This window comes from Mesoplodon bidens (genome assembly GCF_964165515.1).
Source record: "Mesoplodon bidens genome assembly, chromosome: 15".
In the NCBI taxonomy this organism is placed as follows: domain Eukaryota; kingdom Metazoa; phylum Chordata; class Mammalia; order Artiodactyla; family Ziphiidae; genus Mesoplodon; species Mesoplodon bidens.
Window position 1 is genome coordinate 37,725,129 of NC_138171.1, and position 18,676 is coordinate 37,743,804.

Consider the following 18,676-nt stretch of genomic DNA (forward strand, 5'->3'; position numbering starts at 1 on the left):
TTAATTTAGGGCTGCTTATATGTGACTTAGGTGAGACTATATTATGTATTACACCACCAGGCAAAGTTGGGAAGCATGGGCAGGATGAAATGAAAGGTATCCGTGGTACCCATTGGCCTGAGGCCTCTGCTCAGTCTCTGGTTTCCCTTTGGTCTGAAGGCACTATCCAACCCAGCGGCCTGGGCTGACTTTAACCCCGAGCCGCCACATCAGCTGACCAGTCCAGCACTTGGTTGCCTCTGGGGCCTGTCTTCTCTCCAATCACTAGTGGTCAGAAGGGCAGGTTCGGCCCCGGGGGGGACTGTCCAGCAGGGTGATGAGAGGGGATCCAGTGGTGCCTCTTCCAGTGGGAAGAGGGGGTAGAACTGGGCCCACAGTACAGAATAGGCGTCAGGTGCTAAGCAGGAGCTGAGAGGTGTTCAGGCTGGGGCGGAGGGGCCAGAGGGTCTGGGGGGTGAAGGCCAAGTGAGGCGGCTGGGATCCTTGGCCTCTGAGCCCCGTGGTGCCACATACGATCAGCCCCAGTCCTAAGGCCGTGACACGAAGAAGTGTAGAGCAGAGGCGTGGTACAGGTACAAATGTTTATTCTACATAAAAATTTCACAAAATGGGCAGCTGGTTGTACCAAGACCTTTGGTGAAGGGGTGGAGGAGGGGGAAGGGAGTCGCTGTTCAAGAAGGCAACACGGACAGCGGTCACAGTCACTGGGCAGGAGCAAAGCCGAGGGAAGGCGGGGCCCAGACCTGGCCCCGGCCCCTGCCGCATGCGCTCGCATGCATGCTCCTTGCCTGTCAGCGGGCGACGGGTTTTGGGTGGGGGCACATCTCAGATTTGAGAAGTCCCGAGACAGTGGGGAGGAGGGGGGTGCCCCTCCCTGGCTGGCTGCTGAACACTGCATCCCAGACACCTGACACCCACGTGGCACGTCAGTGGGGGGCAGCAAGGGCAGGACGAGATTGCAGGTGCCTGAAGGAACGCTGACTTCCCGAGCACAAGAGAGCAGGGACCACTGTCCCAAACATGCAACACACAATGGCTTGAGGACCTGACTAGGGCCTGCCGGGGAGAGTGGCTGGCCCGGGCCGTGGGCTTCACCCGTGCAGAGGCCTGGCCGGGGCCTGCTCTGCCTCCCTACCTCCGAGGGTGGCTGGAGACCAGGCACCAGTCAGCCTCTTCCAGGATATTACCTGGGGTCAGGCGTAGCCCAAAGGGGTTGCTGCTCCTGGGGCTGTAGGAATGTGGGAAGGGAGGCTGAGGCAGCTGAAGACCTGTTGGACTCTGCCCCGAGGCACGGGAGGAAGCCTGGTCTTGACACGGCCAGAGGCCAGAAGCCATACCCGGCCACGGCACCCTGAGCCTCCCTGGCAGTGAGTGGCTGTTAGAGGCTTAGAGCTGGGCTGTCTCTCAGGGCCACCCTTCCCCGAACCTGAAAAGCAGCACCATGTGGCCAGCTGGTCCCCAGCCCTCAGGGGGCTTGGCTTATGGGGACAGCTGGAGAGGACACAGGATGGGGCAGATGGGCTGGTCAGTAGGAGGCAAGGTTGGGGTCCAGAGAGCCTTGATCCCAGGAGAGGGCAGACCCCAGGCTGGAGTGGAATGACTGAAGGCCGGGGGAGGGGAGCATGGCTAACTACCCCAGGCAGCCCTGCCTATAAGGGGAGTGGCCTGGGCCAGGGCCTGAGTCTGTCCCTTGCTGGCCCATCCCCACCGGGCTGGCTGTTTCCCAGCCTGGCTCCCCTCTGCCTCCTCTGTACAGACGCACACTGTCACAAAGATCATGCACACGACGGCTCAGGGCAGGGTGGGGATGGGGGGCCCTGTGCAGAGAGAGGAGCGGTATGGGGTGGGGAGGAGAGGGCTCGAGCCAGCAGGTGGCAGCAGCCAGGCGGCCTCCTGGGCTGGGCCGTCCAGAGCGGAGTGGCGGTGGGGTGGTCTCTACCCGAAGATGCCTCCGAAGGTGGAGGCGATGACGATGCCCAGGACCACACAGCAGATGACGATCATGATCTTCTTCTGCACAGGGCAGCAGGGAGAGGCCTCAGCGCGGAGGTGGGGCCAGGAGGGGGGCTGGGCCTCTGCGCAGAGCTTTGAGGCTGTGGGGCGGCTGGGGAGGGGCTCTGGTGAGGGATAAGGGTTGGAGAGTCTGGGGGATTGAATGAGGGAGGAAGTGATGGCCTGGAACGTATCTGGGTGGGGTTTTAACTGGGCGCTGGAGGCTCTGGTCAGAGCTGAGGGAGGGTGCAGGCAGAGTGCGGAGGGCTTTGTGACGGTCCGGGGGCTCTGTGCGTGCGTGAGGATGTGGGCTCAGGCAAGGTTGGGGCTACTGACCCGGCGAGCCTTGCTCTGGTACTTGACGGCCTTCTTGGTGTCAGACACAGCCCTCTCCACGTAGTCCACCGAATGTTCCACGTTGTACTCAATCCTGTCGATCATCTCTCCCTGCAGGGCCAGGGGCACCCGAGCTCCAGAGGGCCCCCCTCAGGGTTACGAGGGGGCCCAGGGCAGGATTTCGGGAAAGCAGCCTGAGGTTAGAGAAAAGGGGAGTGTGAGGGGGATGGGGTAGAGCTTCTCACCTGTGCCCTTTGCCTCTGCCAGGCACCCCGCGCAGCTCCCTGAAATGCAGCCATCCTGGGGCGGGAACTGGCCATGCAGCCTCAGCCAAGGGGGTGGGGACCATGCAGAGGATGCTCAGAAGGGGCCCTGACCCCGGGGCTGGGCAGAGGACAGCACGGGGCAGAGGAAGGCAGGGGCGGGGGTGGGTGGGCTGGAGTCTGGCCATAGTGACGATGGTGAGCCCCCCACTCCATCCTCCCCAGGCATGATGGTTCCGTGCAGCCCTGACAGGCTTTGGTCTTCAACCTTTAAGACCCCCCCCGCCCAGTCCTACAGGCCTCCTGGGCCCTGCAGTCTGGTCCCAGGCAGCCCCCAGAGGCCACTCGACCATGACAATGCCCAGGACTCCCAGCAGTAGCGTGTTGAGGGCTGGCCGCTCTCTCCAAGCCCACTGCACCCACAGGCGTCCACAGCAACATGGTCTCTCGCCCCAGTGGAAGCAGCAGCCTCCTCAAGGCCTCCCTGCTTCCTCACTCGGGCCATGCCACTCCCACACTTAAGACCCTCCAATCTAGAAGAGACTCCAGCAGCCCAGCACTGCCTGCCAAGACCCCACCTCTGTCATCTCCAGCTCTCCCCGTGCTCTAGCCGCCCGGACCTCCTTTCTGCTCCTCACGTAAGTCAGGCTCTTGCTGGTCTCAGGACTGTGGTGCCGCTGGTCCCTCTGCCTGGGCCAGCTCTTCACTCTTCCCCTGGGAAGTCTTCGGAGCTCAAATGCCGCCTCCTCAGAGAGGCCTTCCCTGACCACCCCGTCCAAAGTGGCCACTGCAGTGACTGTGTCACTCCAAGTGTGGCCCTTGGACTAGTAGCGTCGGCATCACCCTTGAGCTTGTGCGACATGCAAATTTATGAACCCCCACCCCACCTACCAACCTCTGGGAACGGGGACCAGAATAGGGAAACGTGTAACAAGCCCTCCTGGTGCTCTTGAGCACTTTAAAGTTTGAGGACCGCTGCTGTCACATGGCCTCCTCCTAACGTCTGGCACAACTGGAGAATATGCCACTCATCGTTTACTTACGCTGCCCTTTTGCCCAACAGACATTAGCTCTCAGGGAGCAGGCCCTCAGCTGTCCTGGTCACGGCTATACCTCCGGCTCCTAGAAAAGTGCCCATCCACAGTGCCCACATGACACACAGCTGGTGAACAAGACAGGACAAGGCTGGGTGAAGGTGTGTAGGGCCATGCAGGGCCTGGGGTCCTAGAAGGCCAAGCAGAGCCATGCAGAGAGGATCCTTCAGGTGGGCAGGACCCTGACGGCAGTTTCATCAGCACGTGGTTAGTTACCTGAAGACTCGGTTCCTCCCGGGCAGGGCAGCGTGGCAGGCAGAGAGGGTAGGGTTAGTGCAGCCCTGGGTGCTGCTGGGGGCTGGGGGAGGGATGGTGGGGCCCCAGGCACTCACCTGGCTCTCCACAAGCATGGCCATGTCCATGAACATATCGTGCAGCTCCCGGATGCTGTTCTCCAGCTTGATGATCTCACTGTGGCGCGTCTCAATCTCGCTCAGGGCCTGCTTTGAGATGCTGGAGTCCATGATGATCTAGAGGGTGGGAGCAGTGGGCTGGGACCCAGGGACCGGCGGAAGGGAGCGGGGGTGGGGACCGGGACAGCAAGAGGCCAAGGGTGGAAGCAGGCCACTGGGATGGGCAGTGGCCTGAGCAGAATGTTCTGGCAGCAGAGCCTGAGGCTTCTTCCTCAGCCGCAGCTCTCCCCCCACTCTCTGCTCGGCTCTTACTAGCTGTTACCTAATTTCTCTGAGACCTGATTTCCTACCTGTAGATTTCCTACCTGTAACACGGGGCTAACCCTCCCCACCTGTGCCCGTGCATAGTAACAGCTGAGTGGTAGTTCTTACCACCAGCGCTGTAGGAGCCCAAGACGACTGCCCCGAGGGGCCCAGGCCTTGAATGGCCTTTCGGCCTTTCTCCCATCCCCTCTCCTCCTGTTCTTCCTCCCACACTGAATGTAGCTGACACCCCCTCCTAGAACCACACGCCCAAGCTGCCTCCCCTGTGTGCCACCTCCTTCAGGAAGCCCCCCTGCCAGGTAGAACATGGAGCTTCACTTGCATGTAGAGAGGCCAAGGGTACCGTGTCCTCCAAGAGGGGTAAAAGGTCCTGAGGCTGGTGGAAGGAGCCCCTAGCTGGTGGCAAATGAGCAGGGGTAGCTAGGAAGCGGACCCAACTGGGAGGAACCGGGAGACGGGTCTTAATTCCCCCTTTGCCCCTAATGTTTGTGTGACCTCTGCCTGGTCCCTAACCCTTTCTGGGACTCGGCCTTCTCTTTTCTAAAACCTGCCTCACAGGTGGCTGTGTCCAAAGACTGCCCAGATCCAGCGCTCTGCACGCACACCAGGGTCCCCAGGGGGAGGGGTCCACACTCACCCCGGAGGCAAAGATGGCAGGGTTCCCACTCTCCAGCATGTCCTCCAGCTCCTCGCTGGTCGTGGTCCGGCCGGCTGTGAGCAGGGGTCACGCTGAGCCCGGCCTTCCGCAGGGTGGTCAGCGGCAGCCCGGCCCCGCCCCTTGGCCCCACCCCCTTAGCTTACTGATCTCCAGCTGCCTCTGGATGCGGCCCTTGCAGCGCTCGCGGTAGTCAGTCTGCGTGGCGTTGTACTCGGACATCACCTCCACAAACTTCCGGGACAGTGTGGAGTGCTGGGGGCCCGAGATGAGGGTGCAGGTGTTAGGCCCAGCCCCACCGGGCCCCAGAGCCTCAGGTGCCTGGCTGCCCGCCCCAGAGGTCCCGCCCACACCTGTGTCTTTCGGATCCTCAGGTCAGCGGATGAGCGGCTCAGGCCTTCCTCTTGCTCGATGCTCTGCTCGATGCCTGGGGAACAGCCAGCTGCTGATAACCTGCCCCATTCACCGCTGTCTCGCCACCCACACACCCAGGATCTGGCTCAGGACCTCCCCTGGGGGGATGTGTGTTGTCTGTTGAGTGGGGTCACACAGGAAGCAGAGCAAGAGGGGGCTCCAGGCACTGATGGAGGGGCCAACAAGGGCTCTTCCAGGCACGATGTGTGTGTGGGTGCGTGCATACACACGCACACAGACATACCTGTGAGGCCTCGGGCACACACCAAGCTGTGTATCTTTGTGTGTGTGTGCACCTACTATGTGCTAGGCCTGGTGGCTCAGGCCCACCCTGTCTCTCTCCTGCTCAGGAAGGCTGTGCATGGAGCGAGGAGTGGGACATGCCGTGGAGGGGGTCGGGGGGTGGGCAGGGCTAGGTGGCCACAACCACAGGGCACAGGACCCCTAGGCCTGTGTATTCCGGGGCATGCATGCCTGTGCTCACGTGAGTGCATGGGGGCTCCTGTGTGGGACCAGGCACTGCTGGCCACTCCTTTAACTCTCTTTAGCTGACAGTGCCCAGAGTGGAACACTTCCTGGACGGAGCCTCAGGCATGTGTCCCAAGGCCCAGCCCAGAGCCTGGCACAAACAGGCCTTGCCAGGTAGCTGCTGAGTAAATGGCGCATGATGGCACCCTCACAAAGGAAAGCAAGACCCAATGTACCCCTCAGAGTCAGTGAAATTCCATGGGCTGTGTGGGGGAAGCAGGCCTGGAGTGCCCCCCATATCCCAGACAAGGCCTGGAGCCCAGACTCACTCTTCAATTTGGAGCGAACTTTGTTTGCTGTCTTCTTTATGTCAGACATGAGTTCCTCCAGCTCTTCCTTGGTTTCTGGGGAGGTAGAAGGGGTGGCGGGTAGACACCCTGGGCTCCCCCATGCCTGATCTTCAGGCTCAGGCCCGAGGGGGCTCTGGGCAGACCCTGGTCTCCCCTCGTCCCCTGGCTAAGAGTCCGCCTGCCCCTCCAATCCCGGGCCGGGGCCACACCAGCTGCAGCCTCACCCCTTCTCATGTGCCTTCCAAGGAGCCTCCCTTCCGCCTTCGCTGGCTCCCCCCAATCCCCTGCAGATAACAGATGGGGCTAAATTTAAGGCAGAAGTAATCGTGGAGCAGCTGGTGATGCCGAAGGTGGCACTGGGGAACGTTTACTTGATAACTTGCCTGAGTCAAAGGTGGAGGTGCGGGCTCACCTAGCGCTACCTGGTGGCTCTGGGGGTGAACATCCAGCTGATGGGCTGATGCGGGCCAGGGGCCAAGGAGGCAGAAGCCGGCCCCCATCGAGCACCCTGGGCAGGGCAGACCCTGTTCTCTTCACAGAGCCCCCCTCCCCAGGTGCTGAGCTCAGTGAAGGCCAGCTGCTGAGTGCCTGGTAGGTGGATGGGGGCTGGAGGCACCCGGCCAGGTGGGAGCTGGGAGAAGAGCTTCAAAGAGGTGGGCCCCTGGGGTACAGTCAGCTCTAGAGGTAGCATGGAGCGGGGCCTATCAGGGGGTGAAGCTCGGGGAGGGCTGTGGCGTAGTTTCTGGCCCTTGTTCCAACTGGAACCATCTCCGTAAAGCTGGCAGAGGTCATGGAGGTGCCCAGCTAGCCCTGCTCCCTGCGAGGGGTTGGCTGGCAAGGCGGGACAAGATGGCTGCTTCCCTCTGGGGTGCTGGGTGGAGCCCAGCCTCAGGGCAGCCCCCCCATGGCTCCACCCCCTGGAGAAACCAGGACTGAGCTCCTGGCTGGAGCCTTTCTCATCCACTCTGTGCTTGCTTCTGGGGTTGGGGCTTCTCCCATAGGGGGCTCGGGAGGAGCATTTACAGTGGCTGATCAAGTGGGAGGGCCACTTCCCAAGTGGAATGTGAATGAGGTGGAGTGGGGGGCTTCCAGGAGCGGGGGAAGAGGCCTTGTTCATAGGAACAAAGGCAGACTTGGTTACCAGCTGCTCTGACGTCGCAGCCTCTTTTGCTCAGACCCAGAATAGCCCAGCCTGGATGGCAGCCCCCAGAGGCGGCAGAGCAAGCCTGGCCCAGGAGAGCCCCCCCCTCACTGCCAACTCTCTTTGTGATGCCCCTCAACTCTGTTCCGCCTCTGCCCTAGAACCCTTAATGGGGAGCCCCCTCCCCTTGGGGAGTGCCGGGTAGCCCACATCAGTGACTGTCAGCCGGGTCCTGACTGCCCAGCTCATGGGTGGCGATTCTAAACTGGTCACTAGTGAAGTCTGATGAAGGTGGCACAAGGCAGCCAAGGCTGGGGGAGTTGGGCAGTTCTGTCGCCCCCCGCCTGCCCCACCTTCCAGCAGGTGAGAGGCCAACTCCCAGCTCTTTATAGTCTCGCCCCACAGTCAGCCCCCTCCTGCGCCTCACCAGGAGTGACCCACCAGGGACAGGCGCTGACCCAGATACACACGGGCCCACGGACAAACCACGTCACATACCGCCGTCCCAGACAAACCTCTAGGGAGAGGGGCAAAGCAGCACGACACAGCGACTGCACTGGATGTATGCTGTGCTCTGGGGTGTCCCTCTTTCCTTTCCACCTCTTCCTGGGACAGTCTCCCCGGCTCCCAGCCGACTCACTCTGCCTTCAAAGGGCCTGACACTGGCCTCAGGTTCAAGCACACTTTGGGGCCGTGGAGAGATTTATTCTGGGTGCTTGAGGATGCCTGTGGGCCTGGGGCTGAGAGGCCATGGATAGGGAGGCAGTGCTGGAGTTGAGAACAAAATCAAGCTTTGGGTGCCTGGGTGGTGGGCTATGGACCGTAGGTCCTATCCCATGAACACCTGGGCAGCAGCCAGACCCTCCCCCGTGCTTTGTCCTGGGGTCCCATAGGCTGGCGCCTTCCAAAGGAGCTGGAGAAGGGAGAGAGGAGGTGAGCAAGCCGCGAGAACAGGCAAGCAGTGCACACACCCAATCTGATGAGTCCAGGTGGCTGACCTGGGCCCCAGCCCGTCACTGCCTCCCCAGGGCTGAGGGTGAGCCCCCTCTATGGGAGGGGGTCATGGGCCTGCATGTTGTCAGCCTGGCCCATGTTAGTGTAGTAGTAATCAACACCTCCACGGGAATCGTGACAGCCAGGTCAGTGGGACCCGTCTGGAGACAGAGTGAAACGCAGACCCACACAGCCTCCCTGTGCAGAGGGAGAGAGGTCACTTCCTGGAGCCCTGAGAACGCCCAGCTCTGGGGTACCAATGGCCAAGTGCCAGGGCTGCCAGCTTTTTCCGGAAACTCTGCCTGCTTGGCCGGCTTGCCCTCCCACAGCGCTGATGCCTCAGAGCTGCCATCTGCTCCCCTGGGGAGGCGAGGGAAAGGGAGAGGCTGGGCTGAGAGGCCTTCTATTGATCAGAGGCCGCTGCCTCCCTCCTTGCTCCCTCCCAGAATCCCAGGGCTACAGCCGGCCAGCCGGCCAGCCGTGCTGCCTTAGAAAACAGCCAGCTCACCTGGGGAGGGCAGGTCTGGCGCCTGACCCTGCCCTTCTCACCAGGCATCCCGCAGGTGGTACTGGGCACTGAACCCCCCCACCCTGGGCCTGGGACAGCTGTGTTTCCTGAGGCTCCCCATGGAGCCCTCCCCAGCCTGGCCAGGCGCAGGCAGCCCTCAGCCGGCCAGCAATGAAGGGCGGCCCTCCCCGCAGCAGCGCCCTCCTGGAGGCCTGTGGGGCTCCTCACACCTACACACTCACTCTCATCAGGGTTGGGGGAGGCCAGGATGGCGCTGTGCTTCCGCTTCACCTCCTCCACGTTCTCTGAGATCTTGTCAATGAAGCCGCGGATCTCCTCCACCTGTGGACCAAGGCCAGGTGGTCTGGAGGCAAAAATCCAGGGAGGGGGGCTTCTTGGGCCCAGGGCTTGCCCAGAGTAGGGCTAGAGGTCAGGGCTCAGGGCCAGACTGGGCCGGGCTTCAGGGGGTAGGTGAGGGGAGGCGGGGCTGCTCCAAGGATCCTTCTAGACCGGGGTAGGAGTGGGGAGGAATGGGCCATCCCAAACTTTGTTCCCCTCTGAGCCTCAGTCTATTCACTCTCAAAATGGGCTCATTAACTGGCACCTGTGGGCTGCTGAGCCAGGCGCAGGTGTGTAAGAGCCCTGGACTGCCTCAGAGGTGAGACGTGGCCACCCCGGGTCTGCCAGTGTTTGGGGAGAGGCAGGTGTGCTGCTCCCACCTGTTCGAAGAACTCATCCATGAAGTGGTCTCGGTCCACGGTGACAGTGACATCATCATCATCATCGCTGTCCTTGGCCTGCACAGGGGTGTGCACACATGAGCGGATCTGTGCTAGGACCACTGGGTCCCACTGGACCTGGACACCCAAACTGCCCAGCATCTACATACAGCAGGCCCGCAGGCTGCAGCTCCAGGGCCCTTGGCAGGGACAAGGCCTGGCTGTGCCCTCAGCTCCCAGCCGCAGTGAGACCTGGAGGATCCCTGGGGACCCAGCATGATCATGGAGAGAGGCCTTGCCTGTCAAGTTGGTGACAGGGCCAAGTATCCACCTCCGTGCCAGGCACTCCTTCCCCTGCTCAGCTGCCTCCCCTCCCCCACAGGACTGGGGTCCTCCCAGCACACCCCTCACCCTAGGGTGCTGCTGGGGAGGCCCTGCCACAGGCTAGGCAAGCAAACCTCAGGGCTTAGTCCCCCGGCCACTGGCCCCAGCTCACACCTTGCCTGAGACAGGTTGCCTGGAGTTCCCAAGCTGGCCCTGAGTTCCAAGCTCCCTCTCAGCAGAGGGCCATGCAGGGGGAGGCCTGGGCACCACAAACACCTCCCTGCCAAAAGGTGGAATGGCTCAGATATGGGCCATCCCCACAACACCCAGGCCGGCTTGAGAGCTACTGCCCGTGAGGGGCCTCTGTGATCCGCCAGGCTTGCTCCCTCAGAGCGCTCGGGGAACTCTCCCTCCTTGTTAGTCTTGACATTGACCTTGATCCTCTTTCCTTCCAGGCCCAGAGTTGGGTCCGGCAGGCACAAGAGGCCAGTCACGTTGCCACTTGGCCCAGGGCCTGCCTCAGCTGCAGGTGCAGGCCTCACCCCGCGGCCCCAGGGGCAGCCGTACAAAAGCCAGCCCATCAGGAGGTGGGGGTGATTACGCCTCTGACTTCCCAGCATGCCGGCCATGCTCATTACTGTCCGCCCCACACCTGGAATCAGCCATGGTCGGCCCACTCTGCTGGTAAGGCCAAGGTCCCTCTCCACAGCCAAGGCCCAGATGCTCAGAGCAGGACGGTCACCTGGGTTCTCGGGCTGGGTCATGCCTCCTCACTTCTCAGCACCCCACAGGGAGGAGGCACTAGCCCTCACCTTGATGCTCTCTTGCGAGGATGGAGGCAGGCAGAGGCTGAGGGGATGGGGAGGCTGAGGGGATGGGGAGGCTGTGGGGCCAGGGAGGCTGGGCCCCCGCCGGCTGGGGAAGGGGCCGAGTTCTGGGCCCAGCACAGACACTGACTGGCTGAGGGACTTCCCCTCTGGGTCTGTTTGCTCCTCTATGAAATGGGGACAGTGACGCCATGCTGGGGGAGGCGGGCTGAGAATGGATGGGGAAGCCCAGCATGTTCTGTAAAGGGCTGTGGCCCTGGGGCTCTCGGGGTCCCACTACCCCACCAAAGTGGGACCAACCAAGAGAGGGGGTTGGTTGGGAGCTTTATGGAGGCGGCCCCCCTCCTCAAGAGATCACACCTCCTCCCCCAGCAGCTGAAATAAATCCTCGCTTCCACAAGTGCCTGTGGCTGCCGCCAGGTGGCCCCCATCCCCCACCAAGCCCACCCTTAGCCACAGAGAATCTAGGAGCCATTTCCATACTTTAAGGCCCAGGAACCAAGCCAGAGGAGCACTCCCTAGGGACACCGAGGCAGGGTGCAGCCTGGAGAACCCCAGGGCCCCCTCCCCGGCAGCCTGCCAGGTTGGGAAGTGGCCCCAGGAGTTCCTGCCATTCAGCATCCTGGCTTCTCTGTCCTTCTGGTGCCCAGAGAAGGATACGGGTGGACGGGAAGAGGCAGAAGGAGAATTTTCCAGCTCCCTTCCCTTCCGGAGTGATGACCAGCTAGAGCCAAAGACAAGGGCGCCGGAGTCACTGGAGACGGGAGTCACTACCAGGGACCCCGGGGCTGATGTCTCCCTTTGGGCCTCAGCTTGCCCATCTGTGAAACGGACTTATCTTTTCCAGGCAGCCAGCCAGTTCTGACCTGCTACCTGCACAGCCTCCCTGCACAGAGGCCGCACTTGAGTAACTTCTCCAACAGAAGGGTGGCGGGAGAGATGCCACACCCTCCTCCTTGCTCTCTATCAATTGGAGGGTTTAGGGCCTGACCTCACAGCCTGGGTCAAACAGCTGTGGCTCTGAGCAAAACATGGAGGGGAGGCTTCAAGGGCACCCTTCCTTACCAAGTGCTACTACTTCTTCCTCCTCAGGACCTTTTCACTCTCACCCTCCTCTTCATCTCACTGCCCCAGGCTGAAATCTGATCTCACCACACTCCGCCTATAACCGATAACCATCTCCCTGCCCCTATAATCTACCCACTATCCTCCCTGCTGTCCCCATGTGGCTCCCTCTGCCGGCAGTGCCAATTACATGAAGCTGACATTCCCCTCATCCTTAGATGCCACCTCCTTCGGAAGCCTTCCCCAGCTCCCTGGGGTGGGTATCTTGCTCCTCTGGTTCCCCACACCCTATTCGCATCCCTACTGGAGCCACAGGCACACACTCTCAAGCCCTAAGGGACCTGAAAAGTCACCTTGGCTGCAGCATCTAGCTGCAGCTTTCACACCTCCGGGGATGGAGAGCACACCAGCTCTCCCCGGCACTTCTGCCTATCTGGAGCAGCCCCAACTGTTAGAAAGTCCTTCCCTTTCCTGCGGTTTGGCCCCAGGCCATAACCTCTCCCTGGGCTGGCCCTGCCAGAGATCTGAAGGTAGCTTCCTCGGTTTCTCAAGCTGACCATTCCCTCCCCTTCAGATCCTTCCCAGAGGCCTTAGGTTGCAGCCCCTGCCCCAGCCTTGTTCTACTCAGCCTCTGTCTTCTCCAGCAGTACAAGATATAAACTGAATCTGCCGCTGATTGTGGCCTGAGCAGTGCCAAAGAGCTGACCCATCACCTCCCTCTTTCTACATAGTCTACCTCTGTTAATGCAGCCAGGGATCACAGAAGTGATGATATAGTTCCTCCTGCCAAGGAAAGCCCCCAAGCCCTTCCCCACCCTGTTTACTTGGTTGGATTTTGGGCTCAAGTGAAGGATCTTCATTTGTTCTGATCCTTGCTTCAGTTTGTGAGAATCTGATGGTTTATGCCTTTGTTGCCCCCTGCAACTTCATCCACATCTAGGCCAAAGCCCTGAATGATGAGGGCCCCAGCTCCCTTGGGGATCCACCAACCCTCTCTAAGTGGCAGTCACAGCTCCGGAAAGAGGGCTGGACTAGAGCTGGGGACTTGAGAGGCTGCAGCGTGGAGGCGGCAGCTGGAGTCGTGAGGCAGTTATAAACTCAAAGGTATAAACATCTTCTGGACAAACCCACTCAGACATCATATGGGCACCCTGCCTGCCACCTGGCCAAAACTAAGTTCCACCTCTTTCTCCTGAGCCCCCTTCTCTGAACCCCCCTACCCAGAAACCCCGTTCTCAAGAGTCCCCCAAGTCAGAAACTGGGGGAAGCATCCACACTCTTCCTCCTCCTCTCAAGTCCAACCTACATCCAATTTGTCTTGGCGTTTGTTTTTTGGTTCTAGTGTTCACGGGTTCCCAACCCTGGCCCAGGACCTGAGTCCCTCGGTGGGGGATTAAAAAAACAAAAACAAAACAGCTTCCAGACCAAATGAGAATCTATGGGGATGGGGCTGGTGAGGTTAAGTTTTTTTAAGCCCCCCCAGGATTGAGAACCACTGGTCTGGTCTCACTCCTCTCTGGCTGGCTGGCTGTCTCGGCTCCAGCATCATCACCTCCAGCCTGAGCAATCAGAAGAGAAAATCGGGCGGAAGTGAGCAAGCACTGCCCCACCACAGGGACCTGCTGCAACAGGGGAGAGAATATCCCACTAGAACCACCACGCGTGCAGCCCTGGTGGTCTCTCCAAGCAGAGGCTCCAGGATTCCAGGATACCCTCCTGGAAGTAAGAGTGTGAATCCTCCAAGGGGTACGGAGGCCAGGCAGCCTCCAGGCCCGTCCTGGGGGACTGCGGCAGGCGGGCAGGCAGGCTTGATTCATTCCTGCTGGAGCAGGAGTTGCTGTTGTCTGTCTCGAGGGCTATTTTTTTTTCCCCTTGTTCTTTTTAATGACTAATCAAAGCCAGTATTACTAAAGCAGAGAGGCCCAGAGCTGAGTCAGGGGTGTGCGAGAGGCCGAGCTGGGTCTCCAGAAAGAGAGGGCTCTCCTTTCTGACCCCTTCCTCCTTTCCCCATCCTGCAAACCTCCCCCTCCCCCAGATCCCTGCCCTCAGCCAGGCCTACCCCTTAGCAGGGCCCCAGAGCAGCTCAGGGAGGCAGCTTCGGGCTGTGAGGAGGGGCTGAGCTCTACCTCCCTCCAGGTGCTGTGTGACCTTGGATAAACTCCTCGCCCTTTCTGACCTCAGTTTTCCATTTGTAAAATAGCAGGTTGGACTAAATAGTTCCTGGAGGCCATCTGTACCTCAGATGAACACGTGCCCAAATCCACTGTTTTTTTTTTTTGTGGGGAAACTCCAAGGAGGTGATGAGAAGGAACGAAGGAAGGAGGGGGCCCCTAGCCTGGGTCTATTCTTACACCCCCGTTTCTTCTGCTCTGCAGGGCAACGCCAGCTGGCTCCACTGTACAGACAAATGAGCATGGAGAGGTTAAGGCACCAACCTGCCTGCTGTTGCCCCGGGAGCCCCCAGTCTCTTCCCAGCAGTGAGAGAGAAAAAGGGAACCGGTCAGCAGAGTGCTGCCCCGGTGAGCTGGGCCCTGCTCTAGACCAGATGTCAGGCCCACCCACCATTCTCTCTCGGTTGGGCATCCCTCTGCCTTTATTCATACTGGTCCCTTCTTTTGGACCACCCTCCCTCCTCCCATTCAAATCCAACTCCTCCTTCTGGGCCATCCCAAGTCCTCTCCTTCCAGGAAGGTTCTTCCTGGGTCTGGCTACCCCATTCTCCCTCCTCTTTCCTGTTGCAGGCCCCTCTGTGTCTCACATGGCCCAGAATGTAGATAAACACCATTCTGGGCCCAGGGAGGGGTGGGTCAGCTCCAAGGAGTTCTTGGAAAGAAAACCAGGGAGGCCTCTGAACTGGGGGAAGGAGGCAGCTGCAGGCCAGGCGGGGCTGCCTGCGGACACCGCGTCCCCAAAGTCTCCCCGGCATACTCTGGTGACCCAGGTCTTCACCCGTCCTAGGCCTCCAGGCTGCCCATCTGATCTCTGAGGGCTGTGGAGAGCATTCAGGTCCCCACACCGGCCCGTGAGGACCCCTTCATTCTCCCTCTGCATGAGAGGATCAGCTCCAGGGGAGATGAGGGCTGGAGAAGGCTGGAGGGCTGGGCCTGGCTTGCAGCGCTGAGGAAACGTGCTAGCTCCTTCCCCAAGTGTGACTTTTATAAATAAGCTCCCTTCGCCTTCCTTCCAAATGTGGTGGGGAAGGAGGAGGAGGGGGGAGGAGGAGGGAGGGAGGCTGGCTGTGGTGCAAGTGGCTGTCCCAAGCGCCACCCTCTGTCCAGCCCAGCTAGCACTGGAGTCTCAGTTCCTGGGGATTCTGGCTCCTGGGGTTCAAGGTCTCCCCCAAATATGGAGTCAGAGTCAGGAGACCTGTGACCACCCCTCTTGCCCTGAGAAACTGGGTTCTAGGTTTTCCTACTTCCACTTCATAGATAGGAATCTATGCAGCCCAGACGTAGACCTGTGGGAATGACAGCCCCCCATACTAATGGTTCCACCCCACCCAGTGTGGGCTCCTGCCAGCGGACCCTCAAGGCTGCTAGAAACCCCCAAGGGGCAGAGCCACCCAGCCATGAGTACAGCAGCCTGCATGGGCGCTGAATGCCTGGACTGGGGGCCTGTCTGGAGAGGAAGACTCAGTTTACTTTCAGAGAAGCCAGGCCTCACCACCTAAACACCACTCTGGCTAGTGTGTGTGCGTGTATGTGTGCTGGCTGGGGGGAAGGGGGGAATCACAGACACACCAGAGCAAAGAGCTGGCTTCAAGCTTCCTACAGCCCAAGATCTCTTAGGCCTTAGGTCTCAGCCAGGTCTGAGTGTGACTATTTTTAGGACTAGGTGAAGCCCCTTTCTACCATCCCACTTCATCTTCCAGGCCAGCAACATCTCTTTTGTGCCTCAGTTTTCCCTTCAGCAGAGGGGATGAAGCTGATGAGTCAGAGGATGTCAGATGTAAAGGACTGTGCTCTCCCTGATCGCCTGGTTCCCACACACGCCCTCCCCTGACCCACCAGGCACCCAAACACCAGCAAATGCACCACACGGCCATTCATCACCAAGATAACCACACTCCCTCTGACTCAACCAAGCACAGGAAACTTGAGGGCAACCACAAGGGCTGGCGGGGGAAGTGTTTAGACACCATACACGACATGAGGGACCATCTTCTTCCTTTGAAACCTTGTGGGGTTTCCTCCAGGGGCTGGGCACTCAGCCAGGAATAACACAGGTCTGACAGGAGAGTGGGGGCTGGCAGCCAGAGCAAGGGGGACACGGAGGCAGGAGAGCACAGGTTCCAGCCCCACGCTGCCCAGGAGACAAGACTGGTACAACGGGTGGGAGACCCAGGCACAAATGCAGGGAACCTATGGGCAGAGAGGACAAGCCCTGGGATCAAAAGTCCAAAGGACCCTTGGAACTTTCCATATAAGGGGACCCAGGTCTCTGGCTCTAAGGTGGGTAGCAGGGGAAGTGTTCTGGGGAGACACTGAGCTAGCCCCGCCCCCACCACAGAGATCAGCAGGTGGGAGCCTCCCAGCAGGGGGGTCAGCCAGGGCATCAGAGGAGCCTCAACTGGGTCTAGAGCCCTGATGCCCCTCTCCCCACAGGCAGGCTTCCCTTCCTTCTCTGTCCCCCCCAGCCTCCCCACCCCAGGATTGCCACCTTTAATGGGAGAGGTGCGAACACCCTGGTTAATAGCAGAGGCCAGGGGAGGGGGGCCTTGATGATGAGGAGCAGGCGGCAGGGGTCTCTGTCAGGGCTGGGAGAGGGCGGGCTCTGACTCAGAACCTTTGAGCATCCTTCTACTTCCCCCACCGGAACCCCGCCCCAGAAGCCACACCCCAGGGGCCTCCGAAACACAGGTGGAAAAATAGGTTCAGGTCGGAATCAGACCAGGGAACCCCGGAAGGGTCTGGAAACGCCGGCCCGGGCTGCCCGGAAGCCAGGAATGTGGACCGGGAGCGGGTCTGACCCCTCCCGGACCAGGGCGGGCAGTAGATGCCGATCGCCACCGAGTGGGGAGCCACAGGTGATGGGAGCTACAGGTGATGGAAGGTGATGGGGGCGGCGGTCGCCCCACGAAACAGCGCCCAACGGAGGAGTCCGGCCACACCCGACCGCCCCGTTTCCGCAGCGCGCCCTGCAGCGGGGCTCTGGACAGGGGACCGCCCGCGGCCCCTTCCCACCAGTCCCGCCGTCTGTCTAAACCAGAGGGAGGGCAGGAGGGTCAGTGATGAGGCACCGTGGGGAGAGAGAGTCGGGACCTGCTCCGCGGGGCGAGCGAGAGGCCAGGCTTCGGTCCCGCCACCGATATTCCAGAATATCCCTCCGACCCCCGAAAAGAAGGGGGCGCCGAAAAGTTTATCCAGGACCCCGGGCTCCAGTAGTCAGTCCGCGAACCATCGGAGCCGAGCTCACGCGAGCCCGTGACCCCACTGGGTCCAAGGGGCGGGACCCGGATGGGGGTCCACGGCTCGGCACTGCTCCCTCCCACCCTGGCCAGGGACGCAGGGACTATCGCCCCAGCGGTCGCCAGAGGTGGTCGGGGAGCGGCCCGGGCGCTGGGCGCGGGCAGCGAGGGGCGCCGCGCAGGGGCCGGACTCACCGTGCGGAGCTCCTGTGTTCGGTCCTTCATGCTCCCGGGAGTGGCAGCGGCACCGGCTGCAGCCCTGTGAGCCCCGCATGCGCGGCGGCCGCCCCGCGGCTGCGCAGCGCCAGCCCGGCCCCGCCCCGGCCCCCGGGACCCCGGCCCAGCCCCCAGCCCCCAGCTCGGCCCCGCCCCGCGCCCGCCCCGCCTTGGCGGGTCCCAGCCTAGAGCCCAATTCTGGGACCCTGGCGCCCCGCTCCCACTGCCCACCCTCCCCCCGACCCAATCAGGTCCTCCGTAGGGTCACAGCCCTGGGACCTCATCCCCCTGCGTTCTCGACGCCCGCCTGATCCCTGCCTGGGGTCGGTTCCCAGAGTCTCTGCTCCCTCCCGTCCCAACTCCGTCCTCCCTCCGTCCCATCCCTCGACTCAGCCGCTCATCATCCCTCCTTCTGGACCCTGGCTTTTCACCCCCAGAGCCCCTCATATCCTTGGGGATTTGCTAGAGGTTAGACCCCACCTCCCTCCTTAATTTTATTGCCTTGGGACCTCCAGCATCCCCCTCCAAAAGCCTCCTCCAGCTAAAACCCTCTAGAGTTCCAGCCTTTGAGCCCCTACCCTCCCTGCCTTCTCCCAGCGTCTCATCCAGACTCAGGCTCTGGCCCCTTCTTTCCCCAGAATTCCTCAGTTCACAGTCCGATGCTGAGTGACCACCACTTTTCCTTTAGTTTCCACTCCCAGCAAGATGCAGGCACCCCTGTATTTTGGGGTAAGGTGATCTAAGTTATAGCCCCATCTCCTTCCCCTTTCCCTGTATTCCCAGCCCTGCATCCCAGCCCTGGGCCTGAGATCCTACTTCCTAGCTAGAAGCTGGGAGTAGCTAAGCAGGGGCCGAGCTCCTCTGGACTAATGGGAAGGTCTTCTCAATACTGTGGAGGGGTGGTGGGTGGGGGCTAGTCAGTAGCAGATGCTTCTTTTCTGGTTCCTGCCAGCATCTTGTTGAGCGGCAGCCACACACACACACACACACACAGCTGCCCCCTCTGTGCCCTGGCCCAGATGCTCTGACCTCAAGCCAAGCACTCCCCCTTCCCTTCCCCAGGGCTGCCAAGGTGTTGCTCTGGGGCTGGGCCAGCCCCCTGCTGACCAGTGTGTCCAGGCCCGGCACTTCTCCCAGACTGTGGGCACAGGTTAGCTGGCTGGCAGACAGGCTGGAGACACTGTTCCAGCCACCCCTCCTTCCCTGGAAAGTCTGGTCCAAGACTAG

At 61.0% G+C, this 18,676-nt stretch overlaps 1 protein-coding gene across 2 annotated transcripts; it reads right to left on the reverse strand.

The window, feature by feature from the left end:
• Positions 1 to 577: 577 nt before the first annotated feature.
• Positions 578 to 17,482, reverse strand: STX1A (syntaxin 1A). Of its 2 annotated transcripts, XM_081256240.1 has the most exons (10): positions 17,429 to 17,482; positions 9,611 to 9,688; positions 9,134 to 9,233; positions 6,229 to 6,303; positions 5,371 to 5,444; positions 5,164 to 5,272; positions 5,000 to 5,073; positions 4,018 to 4,155; positions 2,329 to 2,439; positions 578 to 2,013 (listed from the first exon to the last, which is right to left on the reverse strand). In XM_081256240.1, the coding sequence occupies exons 1-10, from the start codon at positions 17,456 to 17,458 to the stop codon at positions 1,936 to 1,938; spliced, it is 867 nt and encodes a 288-aa protein (XP_081112366.1). In that variant the 5' UTR covers positions 17,459 to 17,482; the 3' UTR covers positions 578 to 1,935. The 2 variants fall into 2 exon arrangements, with proteins under 2 accessions (XP_081112366.1, XP_081112365.1); XM_081256239.1 differs by lacking the exon at positions 578 to 2,013 and having other exon boundaries at positions 2,249 to 2,522.
• Between the last annotated feature and the right edge of the window lie 1,194 nt (positions 17,483 to 18,676).

Bases quoted from the DNA above. Each gene is read 5' to 3' on its own strand.
- STX1A (XM_081256240.1), bottom strand. From the start codon at position 17,458: ATGAAGGACCGAACACAGGAGCTCCGCACG. The intron at 5,074-5,163 runs GTAAGCTAAGGG...CCCTGCTCACAG, and splicing joins CCAGAGGCAGCTGGAGATCA to CCGGCCGGACCACGACCAGC. The intron at 2,440-4,017 runs GTGAGTGCCTGG...CTGGCCCTGCAG, and splicing joins CCATGCTTGTGGAGAGCCAG to GGAGAGATGATCGACAGGAT.